Raw genomic sequence first — 24,747 nt, forward strand, 5'->3', positions numbered from 1 at the left:
TACCTTAGTTCAGCTCCTTCTTCGATTATTGTGTTTAGTGACCACAACCCCCTTACTTTCATCGGCAAGATGAAGAAAAAAAATCAAAGACTACTAAGGTTCAGTTTGCTGTTACACGAATATGATATTGACATCAAGCACATCAAGCGAAAAGATAATTTAATAGCAGATGTACTTTCCCATGTACAGAAATGTATTATTTAATGTACACTTTGTATTATTTATAAGAGTTCTTTTTAACCATATGTATAATTAATGTATGGTAAAAAGAAAGCTTTATCTTGACCTTGATTCAGAAATTACTGAGACAAGTAAACAACTTTCTATTTTTATTTTATTCTCTGGGTAAAGTGATTGGTTTTATCAAGGTCATACTGGGAGTAAGTAATTTTAGACGTAAACAGCCTATATTTCGTAATTATGAGTTTTCCGAAATTGCGCAGTAGTTAGATTTAATAGTTATTTTTGGAGAGAGATATTTCTCAGTTTGGGGTTTTACCTTGGACACTGGAAAAGTGTTTGTTTGTGACCAGTTTGGAGTTACATTTTAATCTTTATTCAGATTATTTGGATATTATAAGATTAATTCTTTTCCTGGAAATATTTGAGTGTCAATACAGAATTCTTCAACAAAAGACATTTATTCAAACTTTATTTGGAAATTCAAGCACCGAAATATTGTTTGTGAATCAGCAGAGAACTGTAGATTCAACAGCACAATACTAGCTACATTATACGTCATCGCATTCCATTTGGGATGTTCTCGCCGGGACTCGAACTGTAATTCATTAGAACAGTTCATTACTAGGAATTCTAAAATTTAATTCGTGGATTACTCCTAGATTATTTTTGGATTTGATTTTTAAAACCCTAAGTTCTTATTTTTGTATTATATGTATATGTATATGCATATATATATATATGTATATATCTATATATATATATATATATATATGTATATGCATATATGTGCATGTATGTATGTATGTGTATATATATGTATATATATATATATATATATATATATATATATATATATATATATATATATATATATATATATATATATATATATATATATATATATATATATATATATATATATATATATATATATATATATATATATATATATATATATATGTATATATATATATATATTTTCAAGGTGAGGAAGTCTCTTTCCTGATGAAGGTAATTCGGTGCACATAAAAAGTCAATAGAATAATGTTGTCTAGCTAATCTAACATGGTACTAATCTGATTTGGTGTTAGATAATTGCAATGGCTCAAAGAGCTTTAATAGATCAAAGAACGGACAGCGTATAATCCGGTACCGTCCCGTTCTTCATTCTACGGATCTGTAGACGTTATTTGAGAACCGTTCTTGTACACGAGACTAACATGTGCAAGAAGTTATTATTCAACATAAACGGGATACATTTCAATCATTACATGTATCATGTGTTAAGTTGGTTCCAAATCTTACGGCTGAAATCAATGTCAGGTAATCCAATACATTTAAACTTTAGTTGTCCCGTCTCTTGATGTCAGATAGATTATTTTCTACTGGTGTAAAGGTTGAATACAAAACTCACACGTTGGGGAGTGAATACTGCACCAGTTATAGGACCACCTATGCAGAATTATCATGGTATTTTATAACTTGTATCTAGTCCTTAAAAACCGAAATTAGCTCTAATAACATACTATCATATTTGTATGAGTGATCCACGTCCCTTTATAGTATGATAAGTTTCCTTTAGTATCACGAAGAACTTTTACGTGTGACCTAACTTAAATGGTGTTTCGTCACAAATAAACACACAATCACGCACAAACACGCACACATATAAATTTCTACTAATTACAAATGCTAAAGATATTTTTGGGTAATTTAAAATATATCTGTGACCCATGAGTTTTAAATTATTTTGCTTATATTCAACATTCGGTTTTTCAAGTATTTTGTGCACAGTTTAGAAACATGCTCTTAAGACTTCAATGACTCCATTCAGTTAACATTCATCAATGGCTAAAATATAATTATTTTTATTAACTGTTTTATGAAAATGAACATCATAATAACTTATTAGTATTTGAATCTAAAACAAATTATTTAGAATTCCAGCATGGTATAACATATGTCAAATACAGTGCTATTTCCATTCAGTAAGCTGGTACAGATATTTAACAATGTTATATTACTGAACATATGGTATCAAAGCAATCATTCTGTGCGTCCTTGCATTCCAATAATGCCTTGTTGTATAACAGAGCTAAAAGGAACATTTGGGTATTTTTCATTTTTCAGCGCATTAAGGTATATTTTTAACAAGTGAATTTCGACACCGTTCGAAAGTCAATAATCCACATGTTATATAATTTAATAAATCTATATTGTAAGGAATTTTTGTGTGAATTTCATGTACACTTATTAAATTATATTTTTACCTTTTAATTTCATTGCAAAAACATTAATCTGATATAATATATCGATATACGTATTCTTAATTTGCATTATATCCACATCATGATATGGGAATTCTTCATGAAATGGCCACGAAAATATGAAACCATATCAAGACACATTGCACATATATAATCTTGAATTATTTTGATTACATTCATTATATTTTGATTACTTCACCTTTTACTTAAGGTACGTCAACAATTGAAACCTACTTTATATATGCAACAATTTCTCTGATAAATAATGAAATTTAACGATGGATTCAACTTTTTATTTTTAAAGTCGACAGTAGTTAAATTTATATCCTCTCGCACCAAAATGAACAAAATGAATAAACCAACTTTATCTCGCAATAAGTGTAAAATAATGTTTTTTAGGACTTAATCATTATTTAATCTCCTGATAATGAAATTAAGTAGACAGAACAGCAGTGCTTCCTTAATAGTGAATACAATATGAGTATTCGTTTTTCACGCCAGCATTCATGTGAAACATCTAACCAATCTGGACACGAAAATATATATTTTATATACACATTTGTGGGATTATTAATTCAGTTCTGACACGAAATTATATACTTATAAATAGCATCAGCGATTTAAAATCAGAATAAAATCTTACCCATGCGAGTTGAAGTATTGGGATCTTACAAATGCAAATTTTGAATTTTGTCGATTCCTAGTGGTAGATTATACATTATGAACTAAAGCTCATTAATAATTAGAGCATAAAATTTAAATGCGATTTAAGGTTTGATCTTTCCCTCAACATTCACTAGCGCTGACTTAAATTAGTTTCCTATACTCTTAAAATAATTTATCTTTTCACCCTATGCTTATAATAAAGTCGCATTCATTCATTATAAAGTTTGTGAAATAAACTAGTAGAAAACTAATCTGATGAAAGTTATTGTCCGGATGAAATTATGTTTTGTCCGGATGTCCGGATGATTGCCCGGATGAAAGCATTTTTTTGTTTGTTTTGTAGTAACAATGATGCAAGGTAAGTATGAAGTCAAATACTAAAACAAATGTAATCCATATTTACTATAACTGTATTTTTGCAATAGTTCTCTTGACTTAAAGTAAACCCTGAAATGAATTCAATATTAAGTGCCTTACTTTTCACGTGATATAATGTGTGTTCAAAGTGTCTTTGTAAATATTTTATTTCTAAGAGAACATCCACATAATTGATCAACACGGGACAAAATCACAGGGCGATAATTTCATACATCAAAATCCCCAAAACACAAATCATATTCCCGGTTACCTAACTGACTGAGTAACTCAATGGGTGGTTGTATACAATGAACCCAAGTAGGATATAACACTTCAGCAGTGAAGCCACGGGGAACCGAATAGAGACGAGTCGAAAGATGAACTAAATCCATTTCACATTTGATATATAGGAACATTATGGCGCCCATATTTGTTTTGATGTTGGTAAATGGGATGTGAGCCATTATGAAACATGAATCTATATTGCCGTCGCTGGCGGTAAATGGAAAATGTCCCATTATTCAGGAAAAATATTGGTCCACCACAGCCATCGACTTGCTAGAAATTGTTCCCTCATGTGGAACGCATTTCATGATTTATGTCCGAAATCTTTCTCAATTTTTTGTGTGGCCTCGAGCAGGTTTACACGACACAGCAGGAATACAAGAAATTTAAGCTATACCGATGTAGATGTATATACGTACAAAATTATAAATTATACACCTCGAAATAAATCAACAACAATAAATAGTGCATTTACGGTCAATTAAGACTGAAAATTGCGACCAACTTCGACACCGTTTGACAAATAGATATGAGAGATTTCAAAGCTGATTTCAAAATAGTCATTGAAAATGTATTTGTCCCATTGTCAATGTCCAAACTGAGAATGAAGCCCATGGGTCTTTTCGGAGGCATTTAACTTGTATTAATTTACTGATTATGGTGTGGTTATTTTTTCTAAGGAAAATATGCTGAAATATGAACTCCTGTATCACGTTACATCCAGTATATCGTCTTCATACATTGTTTCTTCATTTTAATTGCAGGTCCCAATTCAAATCAGAGACGAAGAGGAAGGCAAACGTACACTAGGTTCCAAACTCTTGAACTCGAAAAGGAATTCAAATTCAATCGATATCTAACAAGAAGGCGCAGGATAGAACTTTCCCACATGTTATGTCTTACAGAGAGACAAATAAAGATCTGGTTTCAAAATAGGAGGATGAAAGAGAAGAAAGAACTGCAGGCCATAAAAGAACTAAACGAACAAAGTCGTGAACAACAAAAGACTAAACCACCTTCCTCATCCTCATCCTCATCCTCCTCAGAACAGCCAGCCAGTTGAGGAAAGTTTACATCTTATTGCTACCTAATTGGCGAGCAAACTTCATGTAGTGTTTTGCCAGAAGAAACAAAAAAATACCAAGGTCGTGTCCACAGTTGTACCTTGCATGCACGTGAACTTCCGGATTTCTTAATATGCTGGCGAAAAAGAAACATGACCAGAAAAAGTGCTATAAATTTAGCCACATCTCTGTTGTAGCATACCCGAAAAAAACGAGAATTTCCATTTCAATACTGGAACTAAAACGTCATGACCTTGAAACGAGAATTCGTTGGTAATTTTGTTGTTGTTGTAGGTTTTAGAATAATCAAAGACCAAATACATGTATACAAAACGTTTAACACCATTACATCTGTATATACTTCTCTCATTTTCTCTCTCTCTCTCTCTCTCTCTCGTTTCTTCTCATTTAAGTAGACTATGGTATCTTGTTGCAGCAGATGGTGTTTAAATATACGAAACACTTTGACTTTGCATATCGATTCTAAACTTCCGCCAAAAACCATAGGTATTAATCAGCATATAGCAAAAATACATTGGCAGATATCCTCTTTTTATCGTCAATGCAGGTAAACAACACCGACAATAATAGCCACATAAAAGAAATGTTCATATTTTGTTGTGCAATCATAATTTTGTTTAGGTATATGCTGCATGAATCGGTACATACTGTATGAATCGGTATATTCTGCAGGCATTGGTAGTTATTTTCAGTAGGATCTAGAACTATCATGTCAGAATGTGGTTTTGTGCTTACAATGTAATGAATTTTAATGTGTGTAGGAACATTTCTCTCTCTCTCTCTCTCTCTCTCTCTCTCTCTCTCTCTCTCTCTATATATATATATATATATATATATATATATATATATATATATATATATATATATATATATATATATATATATATATATATATAATAATAATAATAATAATAATAATGAGGACTTTGTATAGCGCCTAATCTTTAGAAGCTCTAAGCGCTTTACAACATTAGACAACACCTATAAGATAAAAAACATATAATGATATGATTACAAAAACAAACACCATGAATATAGAAAACATTAATAAAAACCATGCTGAGAATATATACATATGTTAAGGACCCATCGTTTTCTTTCTTTTTCTTGTGCGTATATAATATTATAAATGAAGTTTTGGGTAGAGCGTGCCGATCAAATTATCAATTCCCCTTTAACAAAGGTTATTATGTTGTGTGTATTTGAAGAGTTAATTGTCCACGTGACATAATACAAAACAGTTTCTGGAAAGGAGAACGTTTTACTACGCCATTGTCCCAAAGAAAAGAGTATATTTGATATATAGCTTAAACCGTTGGCAGTCCAAACACCTGTCCAATCGGATGAACAAAATAACTGGATTTTTTTCTTTCTTTGATGATCTCATTCAGCTCCCAAACCAATAACAAAAGTAATAATATTTTTAATTGTTTTATATTTTTAAGTTGCGTCCTGATCGTCTTCGACGTAATCCTTTTATACGTTTGACATTACCATCTATGAAAGGAAAATTTAAACTATCGATCACAAGATCATTCCTAGAGATGCATTTAGGTTCATAATATGGCGGTTACATCTATTCGTACATACATACACAATAATGTATTTGCTCAAGATATAATTTTTTGATGCAATTATAGAATTGTGCATGTCTGTTTAAATTATATTTAGAATTTTCATGACCAGCAGTTTATATCGTTTATAACACATATGCTAGATTGTTGTGGTACATATACTACGATCCGTTTGATGCTCAGTATAATTTGGGAAACGTTAGATCGATTTTTTACTATTCCTCTTTGACGTGTTCACCTCATGTCTGGATATACAGGTCCCGACACTAAAATATTAATGATATAAAATAGTTTTAGTCAATGTTAATTGCTGTTTTGTTATCATATATAAATATATGTTGCCAATGCACCCATCAGCACGAGAATGTTTACATATTTATTATGTAGTCTGACGATACGTTTTACAAAATTATTTTGCATGAATTTAAAAATGTCAGTGTAATAAAGAGTTTCTGGAGTCATTTTTTTAATTAAATAGTGAATTCGGAAGAAATTTGCAATATATACATTTATGTGTTGTATTTACGATGTCGTCAACCGATAATATTATATCGTTAAATGTATTAAATTAAAACGCAGTCGACTTACTGTTGCTTGTAATAATTTCATTTGACATCAATGCTCTATACATCATAATTTATACGTGTTTCATTCTCTCGTAATTTCTTTCATTTAGTAAAGATAATTATATGTCGGTATATTTCAACCATTATAAAGTTGTTTCTTCTTTACTTCACTGATCATAGACTGGAGGCGTTAATGGGATGGATGTCCATCCCCCGTCTGTAGTCAGTCCTTCCGTGACAAGTTTGCTATCACTCTCCTCCTAATTACTTAGATGATTGCCATGAAACTTTGCAACCCTTTTATCATATGACATCGCTTCAATGTGGCCGCCACAGTGGCCCTCTAAAAGATCTTGTCATTGCTAAACCTCCTGACTGGATGATCATTATATTAACATGAGCTTCTCAGTGATAGACTTCTTATGATGTCTGGTAGGGAGTAAATGAAAATCCAATACAGCCGTTAGAGCAGATATATTGAAAATATAGATATCATTGCTTCTCACGAATGGATGGTCAAATCGACACAGGGTTTGCACGACAAGACTTACTATAATGTTAGGTTACTCCTAAATGAAAACGTGGTAGATCTAACATTCAATATCCCGATAAAATGGTCATCTTGAAGTTGTTACGTTACATCTCTTGAATGAAAGATAATATTGCTCCTGGGTTACCGCTAGAAGATATCTTACAATGTCCAGTTGGTCCTAAATGAAAAAAGTGCCAATCTGATATCCGATATGATTGCCACAGCGGCCATCTCGGAAATCTTGATATCGTGTGTCCTAACTGTACTGGTTATATACCAGAAGGGCACATGGCATGGCCAATTGTCCGTCGTCCGTGAGCACAAATGTGTTATCGCTACTTGACATAAACTACTTGCAGGATTGTCATGAAACTATGCACACCTATCTATCCCATGGTCCAGTTGGTCCTAGATAAAATTGGTACTGCTCGGATAATGAGTTTAGTCTGCACACCTATCTATCCCATGGTCCAGTTGGTCCTAGATAAAATTGGTACTGCTCGGATAATGAGTATAGTCGCATTAGTGATCAACCTTTATATAAAAAAAACGGAGTAGATGTTAATATCAATATGGGATGTACGCTAAAAATGTTCCCATGGTGTCTAGTTGATTCTAAATAAAAAGGGTGCCGATCTGATCTCGAAAATGCCCATCACAATCGTCATCTTTAAAAGCCTAAATCTTGCTCTCTTTTTGAAGGGAAAGTCGCATTGTATTCGATGTTTTCACCAGAAGACGTTTTAGTCTAGTGGGTTCCTAATGAGCGCGAAGTTTTAACTAAATGACTTTTTATGGTACCCAGTCCTAAATGAATATGGTGCCGATCGTAATCCCAAAATGACCATTAACTACCTTAAAAACCTTGTTATTGTTATGCCTTCTGAACAGAAAGACATCATTCAATTGGAATACCTCTTCTGATGTCTATTTGGTCCGTTATGAAAAAGGTGTCGTTCTGATATCCACTTTGGCGCTACAGAAACCATTATTGAAACATCTTGTGATCACCACTCTCCTGAATGTATGGTATTATCACTAGGTTTTTTTTTTTTTTTTTTGTCTTGCTGGTCCAAACTCTCTCATTCAGACAATCAACATGTCCGCACCGTTGCCATCTTAAAATATATTATCTTTTGATGGAAACAATTGTTATATCAGCATGAGGCGTTAACGGAAAGACTTCTTACAACGTCAAGTAGGTCGCAAATGAATATGATGCCAATTCAATTTCTAAGATGACTGCCACAAAGGTCATGGTGGTCTCATCAAGAGACTTTTTTCAGTTTCACCAAAAGACTTCTTACGATATCTAGTTGGTACTAAAGCGAAATTGTGAATATCAAATATCAAATAAGGATAATATGGGATCCATGTTGAAAAATCTTATTATCGTTATTTTACCAAAATGTTAAGTTCAGAGCTAAATTGTCAAAAAGAGACAATAAATATTTTACATTTGATATATTTGATAATTCATTCATTCACTTTCAGAAGCTGTTATTGTCCAGTCTGTCAAATTTCCTTTTTCTTGTTTCAATAACTGCTAAGGATAGCGTACTTGTTACTAATTCAGGCTGATTTTTTGGGCACATGCGATTAGGTATTTTAGTTAGCTGTGTGTTTAGAACATGTGCAATTTCTGTAAGTATAATATCCAAAGAAAGTTCAGCAACATTACACAAAAATAATATAGAGGTACGCCAGCATTCACAGCGTTGTGTATGTTGCAAATGCAAACATTTTCACCTTACACCTGTCACTGTCAGAAGTTCATAGTGTCTGTTGAGCACACCCTCATTATCGGTACAATAAATAAGTATGTTTTCAATATCGGTACATTGAATATTTATTCAATATTGGTAGAGTCCTGGGAATCATAGATACTATTCTGAAGCTGATGTTAAATATCAACTAAACTTTAAGACGTCTCCTTGGTACGTTAATTTACTTAGCCAATACATGTTTAAAATTTAACAAGTGCATTTGACCAGACAAGAAGAGGTTATAATTGTTTATTGTCGAAAGTTTGCTCAAACGGTTGCTTTTTGCCTTTTTATAAGTAGCTTAATATTCCAGTAACCATTTTTAACTGACATGACATAAAGGTTTCTTATAGAATATGAGGAACTTCTTTTCTACTCGAGACAACATGATCGCTAACCTAACAGAGAACAACTACTTAAGTCATTATGAGAACTCAAATATTTTATAAATAATGTCCCTTTAGTTTAAAATTATGCATGTATGCAGATATACAAATACCAAGCCAGTGGTAAATGCTCATGTTTTCAACTTTGGTTATAATAAACTATATAGCAAAAAAGGTTTTGAAACGTGAGCACGTGTTCAGTGTCGGAGGCAGTGCCGGATTACCCATTAAGCGCACCAAGCACGTGCTTAGGGCACCAGATTTTTACAAAATTGTTGATGATTAAATTTAATGAATTATAGATGACCATTTCTATCTGCATGTACGAGTATTTTGATTTGGAATGATGGCAACACTTGTATTTTCCCACCTTTTTAGCTTTTAATATTGTTTTTATTTTGTTTCACATGGGGGTGGGGTACCATACTATGCTTAGGCCCGTGGAAGGCCTTAATCTGGCACTGGCTGGATGTTAGCCAATTTTGAAATTTGAGCACGTGTTCAATGCTGAGGTCAATGTATTTTTTTAATCTGACCACATTTTCAGTGTTGCAGATCAGGCAATTTGTGACTATAGTGCAAGCTTTATTTTATGTTAATTCTACTTCAGAAATTACAATTTATGTTAGGTTTAATATCGACTCCATTGTACATTCACTGCCTTGCAAGCGTCTGCTTCAGTCAATTTGTAGTTATTACATTTACAAAAATGTAATAAATAAAATATTGTAATAAGTCGAAACTTGTATTTACAACATACTGCGTACGCCTAGACCTGTTGTTTTGTTGTCATTTTCTGTGTAGACTTTCATTTACAAATATGGACTATTTTCTCCAAAATTTTTCTTAATGCCGTAGATAGCATACTTGTCCTGGATGGCAAATAGTGAATAATTATTGTTCCTTTGTTATTTATTTGCTGTGTATCATGATGTGTATGCCAATGTATTAATGCTGGCCTTGTCCACCTCATTTTTAATTACCCAGTGTCTTTTTTCTCTATTTTTGCCGCATGCTAATTTTCCTGGTCATAGGATAGTACGTGTCACATGCGGTAATTGAAAGAGTACTAGATGTCACATAGATTAATTTAAAGAGTCATAGATGTTATACTGAGTACTTCAAAAAGTGCTAGATGTCACATATATTAATTTAAAGAGTCCTATATGTTATATTGAGTACTTCAAAGAGTGTTAGATGTCATATAGAGTAATTTAAAAAGTACTAAATGTCACAGGGGATAGTTTAATGAGTACCATATGTCATGCTGAGTAATGTAAAGAGTAATAGATTTCACAGAGGGTAATTTAAAGAGTACTAACTTTCAATCGGAGTAAAATAAAAATGAACAGAGTATATGGTACATGGAGTAATTTAAGGAGTACTAGATCACAAAATGGAGTAATTGTAAGAGTACTAACTGAAACATGGAGTAATTTTTAGAGTACTAAATGACACATTGAGTAATTTAAAGAGCACTAGATAATCATATGTGGTCAATTGAATGAGTAATAAATGCCATTTATGGTAATTTGAAAAGAATTAGATGTCACATTGGTAATTCAAAGAGAGCCAAATGTCACATAGCTAATCTAAAGAATACTAAATGTCACATGGGGTAATTTAAAACTGATAATTGTGATATAGGTATTTAAAGTAATTTTAAAATTACTAGATGTCACGTGGGGTAATTTAAGGCGTACTATATGTAATATTTGGGTACTTTTAATAAATTTGAAAGATGTCTTTCGTAAGCGTTCACTATACATTTAATGTGTGACAAAATACAACTTTACTGCCAAAAGAAAGCTTATTTAAGATATTTCTGTGTGTTTATATTATCACTGTATATACATTGCTGCCTCAAAAAATTAACTTGTAACAATTTGTATACACGTTTTACATAAAATTTGGTTATATAACATTAGGTGCTTTTCCCTCAAGATTCACTTTTTGAAATCCCTATATTGTTCATTTTGGAGTCGAACTCTTGGAGTTTTTCATTGGATTTCTCCAGCTATTTTTTGTTTCTAATCTGCGAAGGTATAACCTGCCGTCAGCATTGAACAATTTTATATTGGCAACCTCTTTGCATTCTGATGTTAATCTGCACTTTCCAATTTGTATTTGCTACATAAAAGTCCATGCCTTAAATGATTCAAATTAATTTTTTCAATAACAAATGCCAAATTATATATAACATTGTTGAAATGCATGACAGTTTTACTTTTTTTCCATTGAGAAAGATATTGTGTATACTATTTGTGTACTCTATATTTGCTATTTTTGTCTACGTGTGATATAGACTGCTCTGTAGAGAACAAAAAATAATTAAGAGGTGAATCAGTAATTTTACCAAAATATTATAGACAATGAAGAAACATATTTTATTTCATCTTAGAGTTTGGACAGCTTGTACCCACTACTGATTTTAGAAAAGAAAGAAAAAACGAAAGAAAAAAAAAATACCATCAAGGACCATAAAAATATTCATACCTTACTCCTTTCATTCATTGATTTATAATTTCTAACTTGATTGCCACCAAGCAGTCATTAACATTTGTCATCCTGTCTGCGTTTTAAACGAAGCGAAAGTTTTCATTGTTACCGAGGAACCCGCTCACCGTAATTTTCCGAATGCTGGAAGAGCCCCTTTCCAGTGAGGGGGTGGATGCGATACGTACAGAGATAGAGAAGGTAAACACTTTGTCGCCTGAACTCAATGTGTGCAATGTCTAATTCTAATATTACCCCAAAAAATAGAAAGGGGCAAAATATGCATTTACAACTCAACGGATATGTGTGTGTGGGTGTGTGTGTGTGGGTGTGGGGGTGTGTGTGTGTGTGATTTGGATTTTTAACGTAGCTTGAACAATTTTTAAGTCATATCGCTACGATGTCTGCAGTGTGACAGTTTATAGGGATGTCTAGCACTGGGACATCATACCGCAGACATGTAGCAATACGTCCCACCCAGTCACATTATCCTGAAACCAGAACGACCCGTCATAACACTAACTCCTTAATGCTGGGCGCCAGGCGAGGCAGCTGTTAATACCTTTATTAATGTCTTTGGTATGATTCGGCCGGGATTCGAATCCGTGACCTTCCGCATCCGAGGCGGACGCTCTAACCACTAGGCCACCCGAGCGGTCTTACTCAACGTTATGGAAATTTCCAGACTCGAAGGAACCACAGTAAACTATATTACTCATGTTGTGTGAAAAGTATACACTACAACCCAAATATGGATGCCGTATTAGTGCCCAACTTCCGTTAGGTTTGAAACGCAAAAAGAACGACTATGATAGGGACTGCTTTTTGGCAACTGAAATTATAAATCAATGAATTAAAATGGGTAAATGCTCCTGTGTGTATCATTAATTCTTACTTTCTGATTCACTGATATTGCAGTCTTAAAATTAATTTTAGGAAAACCCTTACAAGAATTAGTATCATGTTACACAAAGCTTTCTCTTACCTCAAAGCAGATTCTACTAGATCTACAACGTTCACATTGAAAACACATTTTGAATATTTGTTTTTGAAAAACGTTTAAATTTTGCTATTTACGGTATCGTCAATGCATACATGTTTCAAGTCACGTGGTATATCTTTGTACTCATTTGTGTTTAGAGATGTGAAAAATTCCAAACCAATTTTAGTTACAGGGTCACCAATGAATTTAGTTTTATATTACGATATTAGTCATTTGCAACATGCTGACTATGTTTTGTATGTCGCGAGATATTTATGAAAATGCATTAACATGCAAAACAGTAAAAGTTTAACATACGCACACATACTGAGGTAGGCAGATTTCATGAATGTATCATACAGCTTAAAGTCTATTTCTGTAATCTGGCATTATGACTGTTTTTCATTTAACTGTGTCATTGTCAAACGTTCATGCCAACGGGATGAAATGTTAGATAAATTACTTTAATGTAATACAATCCCTCTGATTCCTCAATTATTATTCGAGTTTAAACTTTGGGAACCATGTAGAAATTCCAACTTCGTATATTCAGTAAAGACGAACGATATTTGTTCAAAATTCTATTATTTTATATATGAATATCACTTATATGATACATTGCACAGAACTAGAATCTTTTTATCTTGAAGCAGTTGCAAAGTCCGAAGTCTCGAATTCACACACATAAATAAATACAGATTGTATTCAGTGTTAGGGGGCATCTCATTATCACGGTAGTATATCTTTCTTGGATGCATATATGCAAAATATATAAAGCATTCAAGAGTCATAACAAGTTTTAAAAATATTACATTTTCTTTTATTTCACTTTATCGTATAAACATTATACAAAAAGGAACGAGAATTTATACAATAAAAGTTCATGAAACAAACATAGTCTTTGTTTAATTCTATATCCATAGACTATTGTAATGCAAAAACAGATTTATCTTACCTGAGTCTTTCTTTCCTTATATTTTAATTATGATATCCACCTGACATTGTTTTTACTTATTTTTAGATTATGCTTTCCATCTGACGCTTTCTTTACTTATGTTTAAATTATTCCATCCACCTGACATTTTCTTTCCTTATGTTATGTATTATTCCATCCACCTGACTTTTTCTTGACTGATGCTTAAATGACACTTTCCACCGACTCTGTTTATACTTATGTTTGAATGAAGCTATCCACCTTAGTCTTTCTTTACTGATATTTAAATTTTCCTATCTACCTGACGTTTTCTTTACTTTATGTTACATGTAAAGCGATAGGCTCAAGAAGTGCACACAATGCTGGAATTGACAGTTTGCGTAAGACCTTCGATAGACAGAGAGATGTCCACAATTTTCAACTCTCGTTAGAGCGACATTTAACATAAGTAAATACTCGGAAAGAAAAAACAAACGTTTTCGTAACTTGGATATTTAAATGGTAATCTCCCAGCTAAGGAAACACACAAACACACTATTAATAATTTTGGTTTGATTGTAATCCTCACAGATAATAGAAAAATTAAGTCATTTTATCTGAACGATGTATTTATGTAGTTGAATGTCTGTCCCTGTTTTTAAAACATATCAAAATAGTTTGTACCAAGCAGTAAGCTATCATAAAATTACAAAAGGCTGATAAAACACCAAAAACGAAAATTTATTTGACTGTTCAAAGATGGTAACTGTCTGTGGAGCTGAATATATTAAAATGTACATGTTGTAGTCTATGTTGTTTCAGACAGTTGAAAAAAATATACGGTCTTAAAGTAACAGTTGAGAGTGAAAATAAAACATTTTGTAGAAGTCAAACAAATAGTATATTTCCATAAAACACAAAGTGAAAATTTAAACAAAATTTAAGCATTGTTAACTAAATACAAACTAGTTCTAAAAGTTATATAACAATTCTAAAGGTAGATTATTACTTGGGAACCAGAGTATTGATCCGAATGAACTCCAGTTTTGAATTATGAATCACAGTGGTGACCCGAATGAACTCCAATTTTGAATTTTGAAACACAGTGGTGATCCGAATGAACTCCAACTTTGATTTACGAATAGTGGTGATCCGAATGAACTCCAATTTTGAATGTGATGATGTAACAATAGCCCGGAATAGCATTGATGTGTTAACAGTCTTGATGTATCACAGTGGCATAATCCACAACGTATGCAAATGAAGTTACAATAGTCCCAACAGAGTGATTTAATCCTAAAGTCTAAGAACACATTGTAATTCCAATCAATAAGTTAAATAAATAAATATTCTCAAATTAAATCCGAGCACAATTAAAGACTGATTCCACTAGTCAGATTCTGATGTTAAGGTAGGAAAAAGCATTTATGTTTACTTCACCCTTACATAAATCTTATACAATATGAGGACCAGGATGAAGATAAAAAATTACTTTCTAGAACATTCTACGTTGTCAACAATATCGGGCTATTGTTAAAACGTTAGGAAAGAACATGACAAATATCAGGTACCCAAATCCAAGTAAACATGATTTCCGACCAGTAATAATAATCTTAATATATATTCTACAACAATAGACTAAAATTAGTTATGTAATATGTTATGTACAAAATAAAAGAAATTAGTCAGGTAGGCCATAACTCCTACCTTCAATTATGGATAAATGTCAATCATACAATACAAATTAAATATACGCAACAAATAGTATATGTAATTTATAAAGAATATGGCATTGGTTACATTTCTTTACGTCTACTGATAATGAATCATAGACATATATGTATAAAACTAACAATATAACTTATTCCTCTATGAAAAGAAAATACTTTGTGCAGCGACTTCTAACTTCGTAAATTGCGTATTAGGAATATAATCAAATTAGTGAATTGATTGATTCAACGGCCTTTGAGTGGATTTCATTACATAGTGTTTTGTTGAGGCACTGGTGCCTTATGTGTAAATATAGTAATTCGCATTGACATGTCGCTTGCATTTCTATCACTTCGTTAGCTAGTACTACAACGTAAACCCACCTAGAAGAATTTTTTTTAATACATTAAATTGTATACATGTTTCCTGATCGTAATTATTAGAAATCAAAATATCATGGATGTTTACCTACTAACCTTACCATTATTCACTTCTTATCACTTTGACAACAATGGAATGCTAATTCGAGTACAAAGAAATGTAATCATTAAAACAAATAAGATTATCAACAAATCAGGATTTCATTAATTTGTACATGGCTTGAGGATCTGATCATGTGAGGATATATAGTCCGTCATCAAAGGCTTGGGCTTTTCTTCATTCTGATTGACTCATCTACGACATCTTTATATCCAGGAAAGATTTGACCCAGAGCCACAAATATAATTTATGATAGATACCGGATTGCCTAAAAATTAAAAAAAAAATATGGAAATACAAACCAACATCACAGTTTATAAATGACACAAACGTTGCAACAAATATACCGGGAAAGTGACAACGTATTATTATTATACCATTTTCCAACTTTTTTTCATCTGGCAGAATGATATACAACATAACATCGCTAGAAATAAATATGAGATAAGTTTAATTCGTTTCAAGCAGGAATCGAACGTGTGACAAGAGTGACGTTCTTGTTGTTGTTTTAGGGTTTAACGCCATTTATTCAGCACATGATAGGCTATACATGGCGGTCAGTAATAATGGTGGAGGAAGAACTCGGGGAAAAGCCCAGAAAGAACCACCGACCCACGAGATGCTACTGGCAAGCTTTCTCACATACCCACATTGGGTGAATACGAGACTCGAACCCACGTCGATAGAGGTCCTTAACGGTGAGCGCTTTAGACCACTCGGACACTCCGGGCCTCGACAAGAGTGACGTAAAGTATCGTCTGTTTATCACGAATCAGCAGAATGGAAAAATGTCAAAGATAAGGACTCATTTAAGGCAACTCTCACTGTATTTTCTAACCTTCCGCACTGGATTTTTCTTGCAGTAATTCAATGTAAAAGCATAAAGTTATAAAGAAATAATATAATAAGATGATATGTTCGTGATATGTGCAGAGTCGTGAGGGAATATGGGCTCGTGCGTGCAGGCAAGGCGATTGGTGCGTTTACCCGCATACCTGGTTTCAAATCTCCGTGAAAAGTACGAATTATAAAGTCTCTAACCTTTATGATAGTATTATTTGTATTTAAGTATTATTTGTATTTAAATATGAATTCTTCCTGCTTTATCAAGCATTCTTCAATAGGAATATAGGGAGAACACTATCCGTTCTGTCTGGTGTATATTTTTAACTCTTGTAATCAATTCTATATACCTTGATTTCTTTCATAGGAATCCGGAATGACTCTGTAGATACATGAAAATTAATACTATTTCGTCTTGCGAGTGTGTCTGCTACACACGAGTGCATATAACACTGATTGAGTAATATCATTTGTTTCGTGATGAGTGATTAGTCGTGATGGAATATGGGCGACGGATGTTGTTTACCCGAGTTCGAATCTCCGTAGTGTACGAATTTTAAAATCTCTAACCTGTATGATAATATTATTTGTATTAAAATATTAATTCTGCCTACTATTGTCAAGCATTCTTCTATAGGAATCCAGAGATAACACTTTCCGTTCTGTTTGGTGTCAGTGTGACATTTATGCAGCAAGAATAACACGTCTGGTAATGAATTATCTATTTGCTTCCATGTCCTCAACGTTTTAACTGGTTACATAATAACAAAATCACTTGCGCACACATCTCCACATATACACGCATTATTCACATCTAGAGTTAAAACTGATCGATGAATATATGTGTCTAAAGTGTCCAAAATGTATGCATTGAAAATAAACTATATAAAGGTCTGCACACTTCACCATGTTACAAGTTATACCGACATTTGTCGAAAATAACGCACGCAAAACGTTTCAATGGAAAATTGTACGTACAAATTTTAGATGCATGTTCTTACGTTATATCGGGATACTGTGATAAAATTCTGTACTGAAGGACTTTAGCAATAGCATTGCAGGTGGTCTTTAAGGAATTTCTTAATTCAATGAAGTAAGAGAATCTGAAATGCGAATCTACTCGCGAATTATAAAAGGTACATGCTGATAAAGTAAAGGTGTTTTCCAAATGGTTAAGTTCTCGACTTCGGAATCTGGAGTTAGTATTAGAGGGAGATCTGAGATTACGCTCAGTATTTCATGATCCTCGTTCAAATTAAATCAGAGATAAAATCTGGACACGTGTTGTTTAGAGAGAGTCTTAAGTACTTTGAACAAAAAGGTTACTTTAATTAAAAACTAATGTCGCCGGTGTATACACTAAGCATGAAAGAACCCCAGTTAAAAGCTTAAATTTAGTTACATTAGTTAAGAATGAGTTAATAATTTAAAATGCTGCAAATATTATATGAGTACTGTAAGTATTACTACGAATACTGTAACTATTATATTGCTTAAAGTGCCCGTTACACCGTGCACTAAGAGTATGTATGAGTACTATGACTTGTAATGAGTACTGTAACTATTATAATGAGTACTTTGTCTATTAGAATGAGCACTATGTCTCTTAGAATGAGTACTATGACCATTAGAATGAGTTACAAGTCTATCTGAATGAGTATTATGACTTTTAGAATTAATACTAAGATTATTAGAATGAGTACTATGACTTTTTGAATGCGTACTATGACTATCATAATGAGTAATGTGACTATTATAATGAATAATATGACTGTTATAATGAGTACAATGATTATTATAATGAGTACTATGCTTATTATAATGAGTACCATGACTATTATAATGAGTATTATGACTATTATAGTGAGTACTATGACTATTATAATGAGTAATATGACCTTTTTAATGAGTACTATGTCTATTATAATGAGCAGCATGCCTATTAGAATGAGTACTATGACTATTGTAATGAGTACCATGAATAATAGAATGAGTACTATGTTTGTTATGCTGTACTCAATGTACTTAGCACTATAACTATTGTAATGAATGCTGTAAATGTTATACTGAGTACTGAATATATTGATAATTATTTATTTAAAGTGAACGAATTGATGTTATTCACTGGTTTAAACTAATTAAAGGTGTTTTAAACTTGTTTGGGTTTGGTAAAGTTTGGATGTTTCCATATTCTTTAACTTGATCCGTGTTTGTTATAATGTTTCGAATAAAGGGTTCCATGCTTTTCTGTCTTATTTGACTGGAACAAAAGATTAAAGGATTCTGAAAGCTTTCTCTATATAAATATATAAATATTGGCTTTGGCCTAAAAAATTATTGAACTGCTTGCGTAACCATAAACATATATTGCGTTTGACACAACTTCAAGTGTCTTCTCATAATTTGAAGATTGAATCTGATAGGTATTACAAAATACAATCGACAGTGGTTCGACATTCTTTTATGATATGTTCCAACCATGATATTGAAATTAATATAATTTTCTTTAGTATGCCAAGCATATGCTAACTTGAGCGAACATTAAATTCAAATGTACTTCTGGAACAAATCATTCATCTGTAAATGCATTCAATTGCCAACGTTCACAATACGAAATAATATGAACATAAGTTAAATTTCTAACAAAGATTCCTTTTTAAAATTTATCCATTTGATAAACACACGTGGTTTGCAACATGAGTTCTGTGTGGATGGGTATGCTCATGAGACTACTCTATTAAACTGAGCTGAATATATCATCCCTTTAACAATGAGAATGCGTTTTGTGTTGATAGCCATTGTAGACGTGAGAACAAATATCACATGGAATCAAAATAGGAAGTGCCAAAATTATTCTCACCGCATTTATCTGGAGTCTATTATTCATAGGATATTGGTTATAATGTGATGTATTTTCCATTATAGTGCATAACCAGTCTATCAGTGCCAGCATGAATCCAAAACTAAATTTCAAGCCACTGGGGAGGTAGCGTATTCGACATCTAGTTTTGTAAGAATTTCTTCTGACGACCATTGGATATAAGTTATCGAAATGTGAATTTTCAATAAAGGTTTTTATCAATGTCGACATCAATAAGTTTCTGTTTTGTTTTATCATTAGTCACGTTTGAGCCATTTTGAATGAAAATACACTATTCGGAGACACGTGTATCATTACCGGATGAATAATAAACTGTTTGCTTATTTATATTTTACTCATGCAACCAAACATATTTGGTTAAATATACTACAGGACTGTTGTTAGACCCTTCACTGATGCACCATAAATTTTAGAATGAAACAAAAGACCGTGCAGAGTCAGGAATATTTAAAAGTTTTAATATAGTTTTTGTTTTTAAAATATATAACAAAGTGCTAAATAGATATAAGAAGAAATAACGCAACGATATTATATTAGTCATTAAAGCATGCAGTATATTTTAAAGATTTCTAAGATATTTTGAACTGATCATGTTTTGGGAAACAACAAAAGTGTTCATTAGACGAAGTAGTTGAAGTGAATAGTAAATCCTATTCGGAATGACAAACATTATTAATGTGACCGTAGTATCTTAAACGAGTCAAACTAGATTAAATACATGAATTAGTTTATAAAATTGCAATTGTATTATTGCACCTAAGATATATGATCAAATCTCTAACTAAGCGTAAAAACATATGCAAGCTACGTACAATCCGCAATGATATTTCAACAGTGTGAATTAGCTAGAGGAGATTTCATGTTTGCCGCTTCTTCGAAATCTCCTCGAACTTAACCAAGTCAATGAAACATGGGACAGTTGGTTCCATGCAATACTGGAACTTAACCAAGTCAATGAAACATGGGACAGTTGGTTCCATGCAATACTGGAACTTAACCAAGTCAATGAAACACGGGACAGTTGGTTCCATGCAATACTGGAACTAAACCAAGTCAATGCAACACGGGCCAGTTGGTTCCATACAATACTGGAACTTAACTAAGTCAATGAAACATGGGACAGTTGGTTCCATGCAATACTGGAACTTAACTAAGTCAATGAAATACGGGACAGTTGGTTCCATGCAATACTGGAACTTAACAAAGTCATTGAAACACGGGACAGTTGGCTCTATGTGATACTGAAACTAAAGTCAATGAAATACGGGACAGTTGATTCCATGCAATACTGGCTGCTACAATCATCTTAATTAGGGCAAGACAATATTGCGAGCACAAACCAAGCAAGGGTACATTTTGAGTCTATGTGCTTAATGCTACATTTTTCCTGTGTTTCAATGTAATGAATAGTGTTACCCGATCTTAACTGTATAATTTTCTTATAACGACACTTATAAATTTGTACCGTTTCGTTTAAATGCTTTCACCAAAATGTTTGCTTCAAGTTTTAGCATTCAGCCATAAATTGCTGTCCACCATGTTTACGAACAAAAGTAATAAGTAATATGCTATAGAGTTTCATTCCATGACGTCAGGAACCTTGCAATAACATAAAAGAGCAAGTGTCCGTGAGAAGTTGTATCATTATTTACAGTTAATATAATCTACGAAGGAATCTATCATGGATCGCTTAGTATTTGTTTTCAAACTGCCTCCACCCCCATAAATATTTAATAAATCGTGACATTATTAATCAATTACAAAATCTGAGATTAGAGCAAATATTTATACTAACCCTTTGAGATTAAGAAATCCATTTATATTGATAAGCCTGTGACTTATGGTAACACGATCAGTGTAATTTAGTAAAGAAGTAACATAGTAATTTTTGCTTAAATTATATCCTATAAAGTGTATTCAGAAAATATCATGAAGTGAGCATATGAAGATGGTTTGAGGTAATTTGTACAAAAAAGAACAATGTAGTTTTTTCACAAAATACTGACCAAAATTACCCATTATAGATACATCCACCCATGATCGAGCGGAGTTTTTAATTATCAACGAATGTACACCAAAATAAAACTATTTGTTTTAGCAGTAAATTATTATCTTAGAAGAGTAAAGACATATTATTTGAACATGTGTATTTTCTTTGTTGCTGAACAAACGATTGTGTTAATCCAAGATGTTGTTCCATTAGTAATTAAGTCCTTCCCTAACCAGACAGTCAAGGGTCAGTCATTACATAATTGTCCATAGAAACGTATAAACAAAATTTGGATCTTTTAACACTGTCCATTTGTTCTTTGTTTCTTGTACATTGATATATGTATTTATGAAGTAATAAAGATACAAATCAGAAGCACGTGGAACAGTTACCGTATCATGTTTTACTAACGTCGCCTAACTGAATACATGTCTTACTAACATAGTTTGATTGGATGCATGTCTTACTAACATAGCTTCACTGAATACATGTTTTAACATAGCCTCACTGAAAACATGTCTTACTAACATAGTTTGATTGAATACATTTTATAGGAACATAGCCTCACTGAAAGCATGTCATAGAAATATAGCTTTGATTGGATAGATGCCTTACTAACATAGCGTGATTTGATAATGTCTTACTAATAATGTCTTACTAACAAAGCTTGATTGGATACGTGTCTTACTAAAATAGTTTGATTGGATATATGTCTTACTAACATAGTCTGGAGATACTGTACATGTAAGTACATGTAACAGAATTGATAATGACATACGATCACAAACGACACATAGTTACTAATGACATCCAATTATTCATGAAATAGAGTTGAAAGTGACAAAATTACTCATGCCATAGTTAGCAGTGACGTACAATTACTAATGATATCGAGTTATTAATGACACGTAATTACTAATGACATGCAATTACTAATAACTTACAATGACATACAATACCGTTAAGCTGAATAGAAATGAAAGGTTCATATGTCATATAAAACTCGTGATCAAAATGTAACTGTCTTATCATAGCCAACATATATCACGATTCCAATTATCTGTGACAAGTCCAAACATTCATAAGCCAATCCCGCCTGTGTACATATCAGTGATAATTACAGAGTAATGCGTGAATTTTTACTTGCATAAAGTTTTAAAACATTGAAACAAATACCTTTAAGCATTCAGTATGGAGCTTTCAGGATAATTGTTTTTTTAAAATGCAGTTTTACATAGAGAATTAACCAATTACACAGGCAGAATGTAAAAAATATCTTTTTCTGATTTTGGTGACTTGTACATCTCATTTAATATTCGTATGCATTATGTCACAGATTTGTTTCTACTCATTTTAATCTGAAACACAATAGGCGTCTCTGTCAGATGTAATACTATAGCTTGGAATGACAGATGTAATACTATAGCTTGGAATGACAGATGTAATACTATAGCTTGGAATGACAGATGTAACACTATAGCTTGGAATGACAGATGTAATAATATAGCTTGGAATGACAGATGTAATACTATAGCTTGGAATGACAGAGGTAATACTATAGCTTGGAATGACAGATGTAATACTATAGCCTTGAATGACAGAGGTAATAATATAGCTTGGAATGACAGATGTAATACTATAGCTTGGAATGACAGATGTAATACTATAGCTTGGAATGACAGATGTAATAATATAGCTTGGAATGACAGATGTAATACTATAGCTTGGAATGACAGAGGTAATACTATAGCTTGGAATGACAGATGTAATACTATAGCTTGGAATGACAGATGTAATACTATAGCTTCGAATGACAGAGGTAATACTATAGTTTGGAATGACAGATGTAATAATATAGCTTGGAATGACAGATGTAATACTATAGCTTGGAATGACAGATGTAATACTATAGCTTGGAATGAGATAATAATTTCAAAGAATAATAACAGCTGAGAGTACGGATGCACATAAACTTAAACAAAAGTAACGTGTATATATTAAAAATAACATGGCGTCTAAAGTATTGGCATAAAGCAATTTGCTGTACCAATAATATTGGTATATCAAATTGTGATCTGACTTTGGCGCAATGATACGCATATATAAACTTTATTGGAACTGTGCTGTTGTGTCTATTCCTATGGATAAATAACGATGAATTGCCGCTCATTAATAATTAGTGACGTATGAAAATAACGATGAAAAGTAAAAATAATCCCCTTTTCTAAATGAATTTGACATGGTACACAATTTAATTGCAATCCTTTCTTGGTTACGGTGCACATATATGTAATGTATTTAGGGCTTTGTTGATGTTGTTTTTTCTTGAACCAATTATGAGGTTTTACAAATCGATTTTAATTAAATAAATATGAAAATATCTAAAGGCCACGCCACTTCCTCTCTACCTCTCGCCCCCTCTCTCTCTCTCTCTCTCTCTCTCTCTCTCTCTCTCTCTCTCTCTGCTGACCATCGTATCAAGATAATGGCGAAAATCGACGAAAAGACGAGACTAGAGGATTTCGCTTGTATAATATAATAACGTCTCTTGACCTATGAAGAATGATAGTAAATGTTAAGTCAAACCGAGAAAGGAAGAGAGAGAAAGAGAGAGAAACAAATTTATGGTCGGTAGTAATGTTAATTAAAGCAGAATAATGACTTAGAACAACATTAAATATATTCAAATAATTTAAATATATCTTGTTGGTTTGTCATTTTGCTTAGATTTTATTCCAGGCTAATTTCCTTGCGCTTGTACATCAATGTATTGATGAACGTTCAG

The 24,747-nt window shown here is 32.5% G+C and overlaps 1 protein-coding gene across 1 annotated transcript in view; it reads left to right on the top strand.

Annotated features, from left to right (window-relative positions):
- The window catches only part of LOC149791913 (uncharacterized), a 98,746-nt gene extending 84,708 nt beyond the window's left edge, over positions 1 to 14,038 (top strand). The window contains exon 2 of the mRNA XM_089970427.1: positions 4,523 to 14,038. Coding sequence (XP_089826553.1) covers positions 4,523 to 4,821 — 299 coding nt within the window. The 3' untranslated portion in view covers positions 4,822 to 14,038. The remainder of the gene's footprint in view (positions 1 to 4,522) is intronic.
- Positions 14,039 to 24,747: the final 10,709 nt, after the last annotated feature.

Source organism: Sinohyriopsis cumingii, chromosome 9 (genome assembly GCF_028554795.1).
Source record: "Sinohyriopsis cumingii isolate HCF-2022 chromosome 9, ASM2855479v2, whole genome shotgun sequence".
Taxonomy (NCBI): Eukaryota; Metazoa; Mollusca; class Bivalvia; order Unionida; family Unionidae; genus Sinohyriopsis; species Sinohyriopsis cumingii.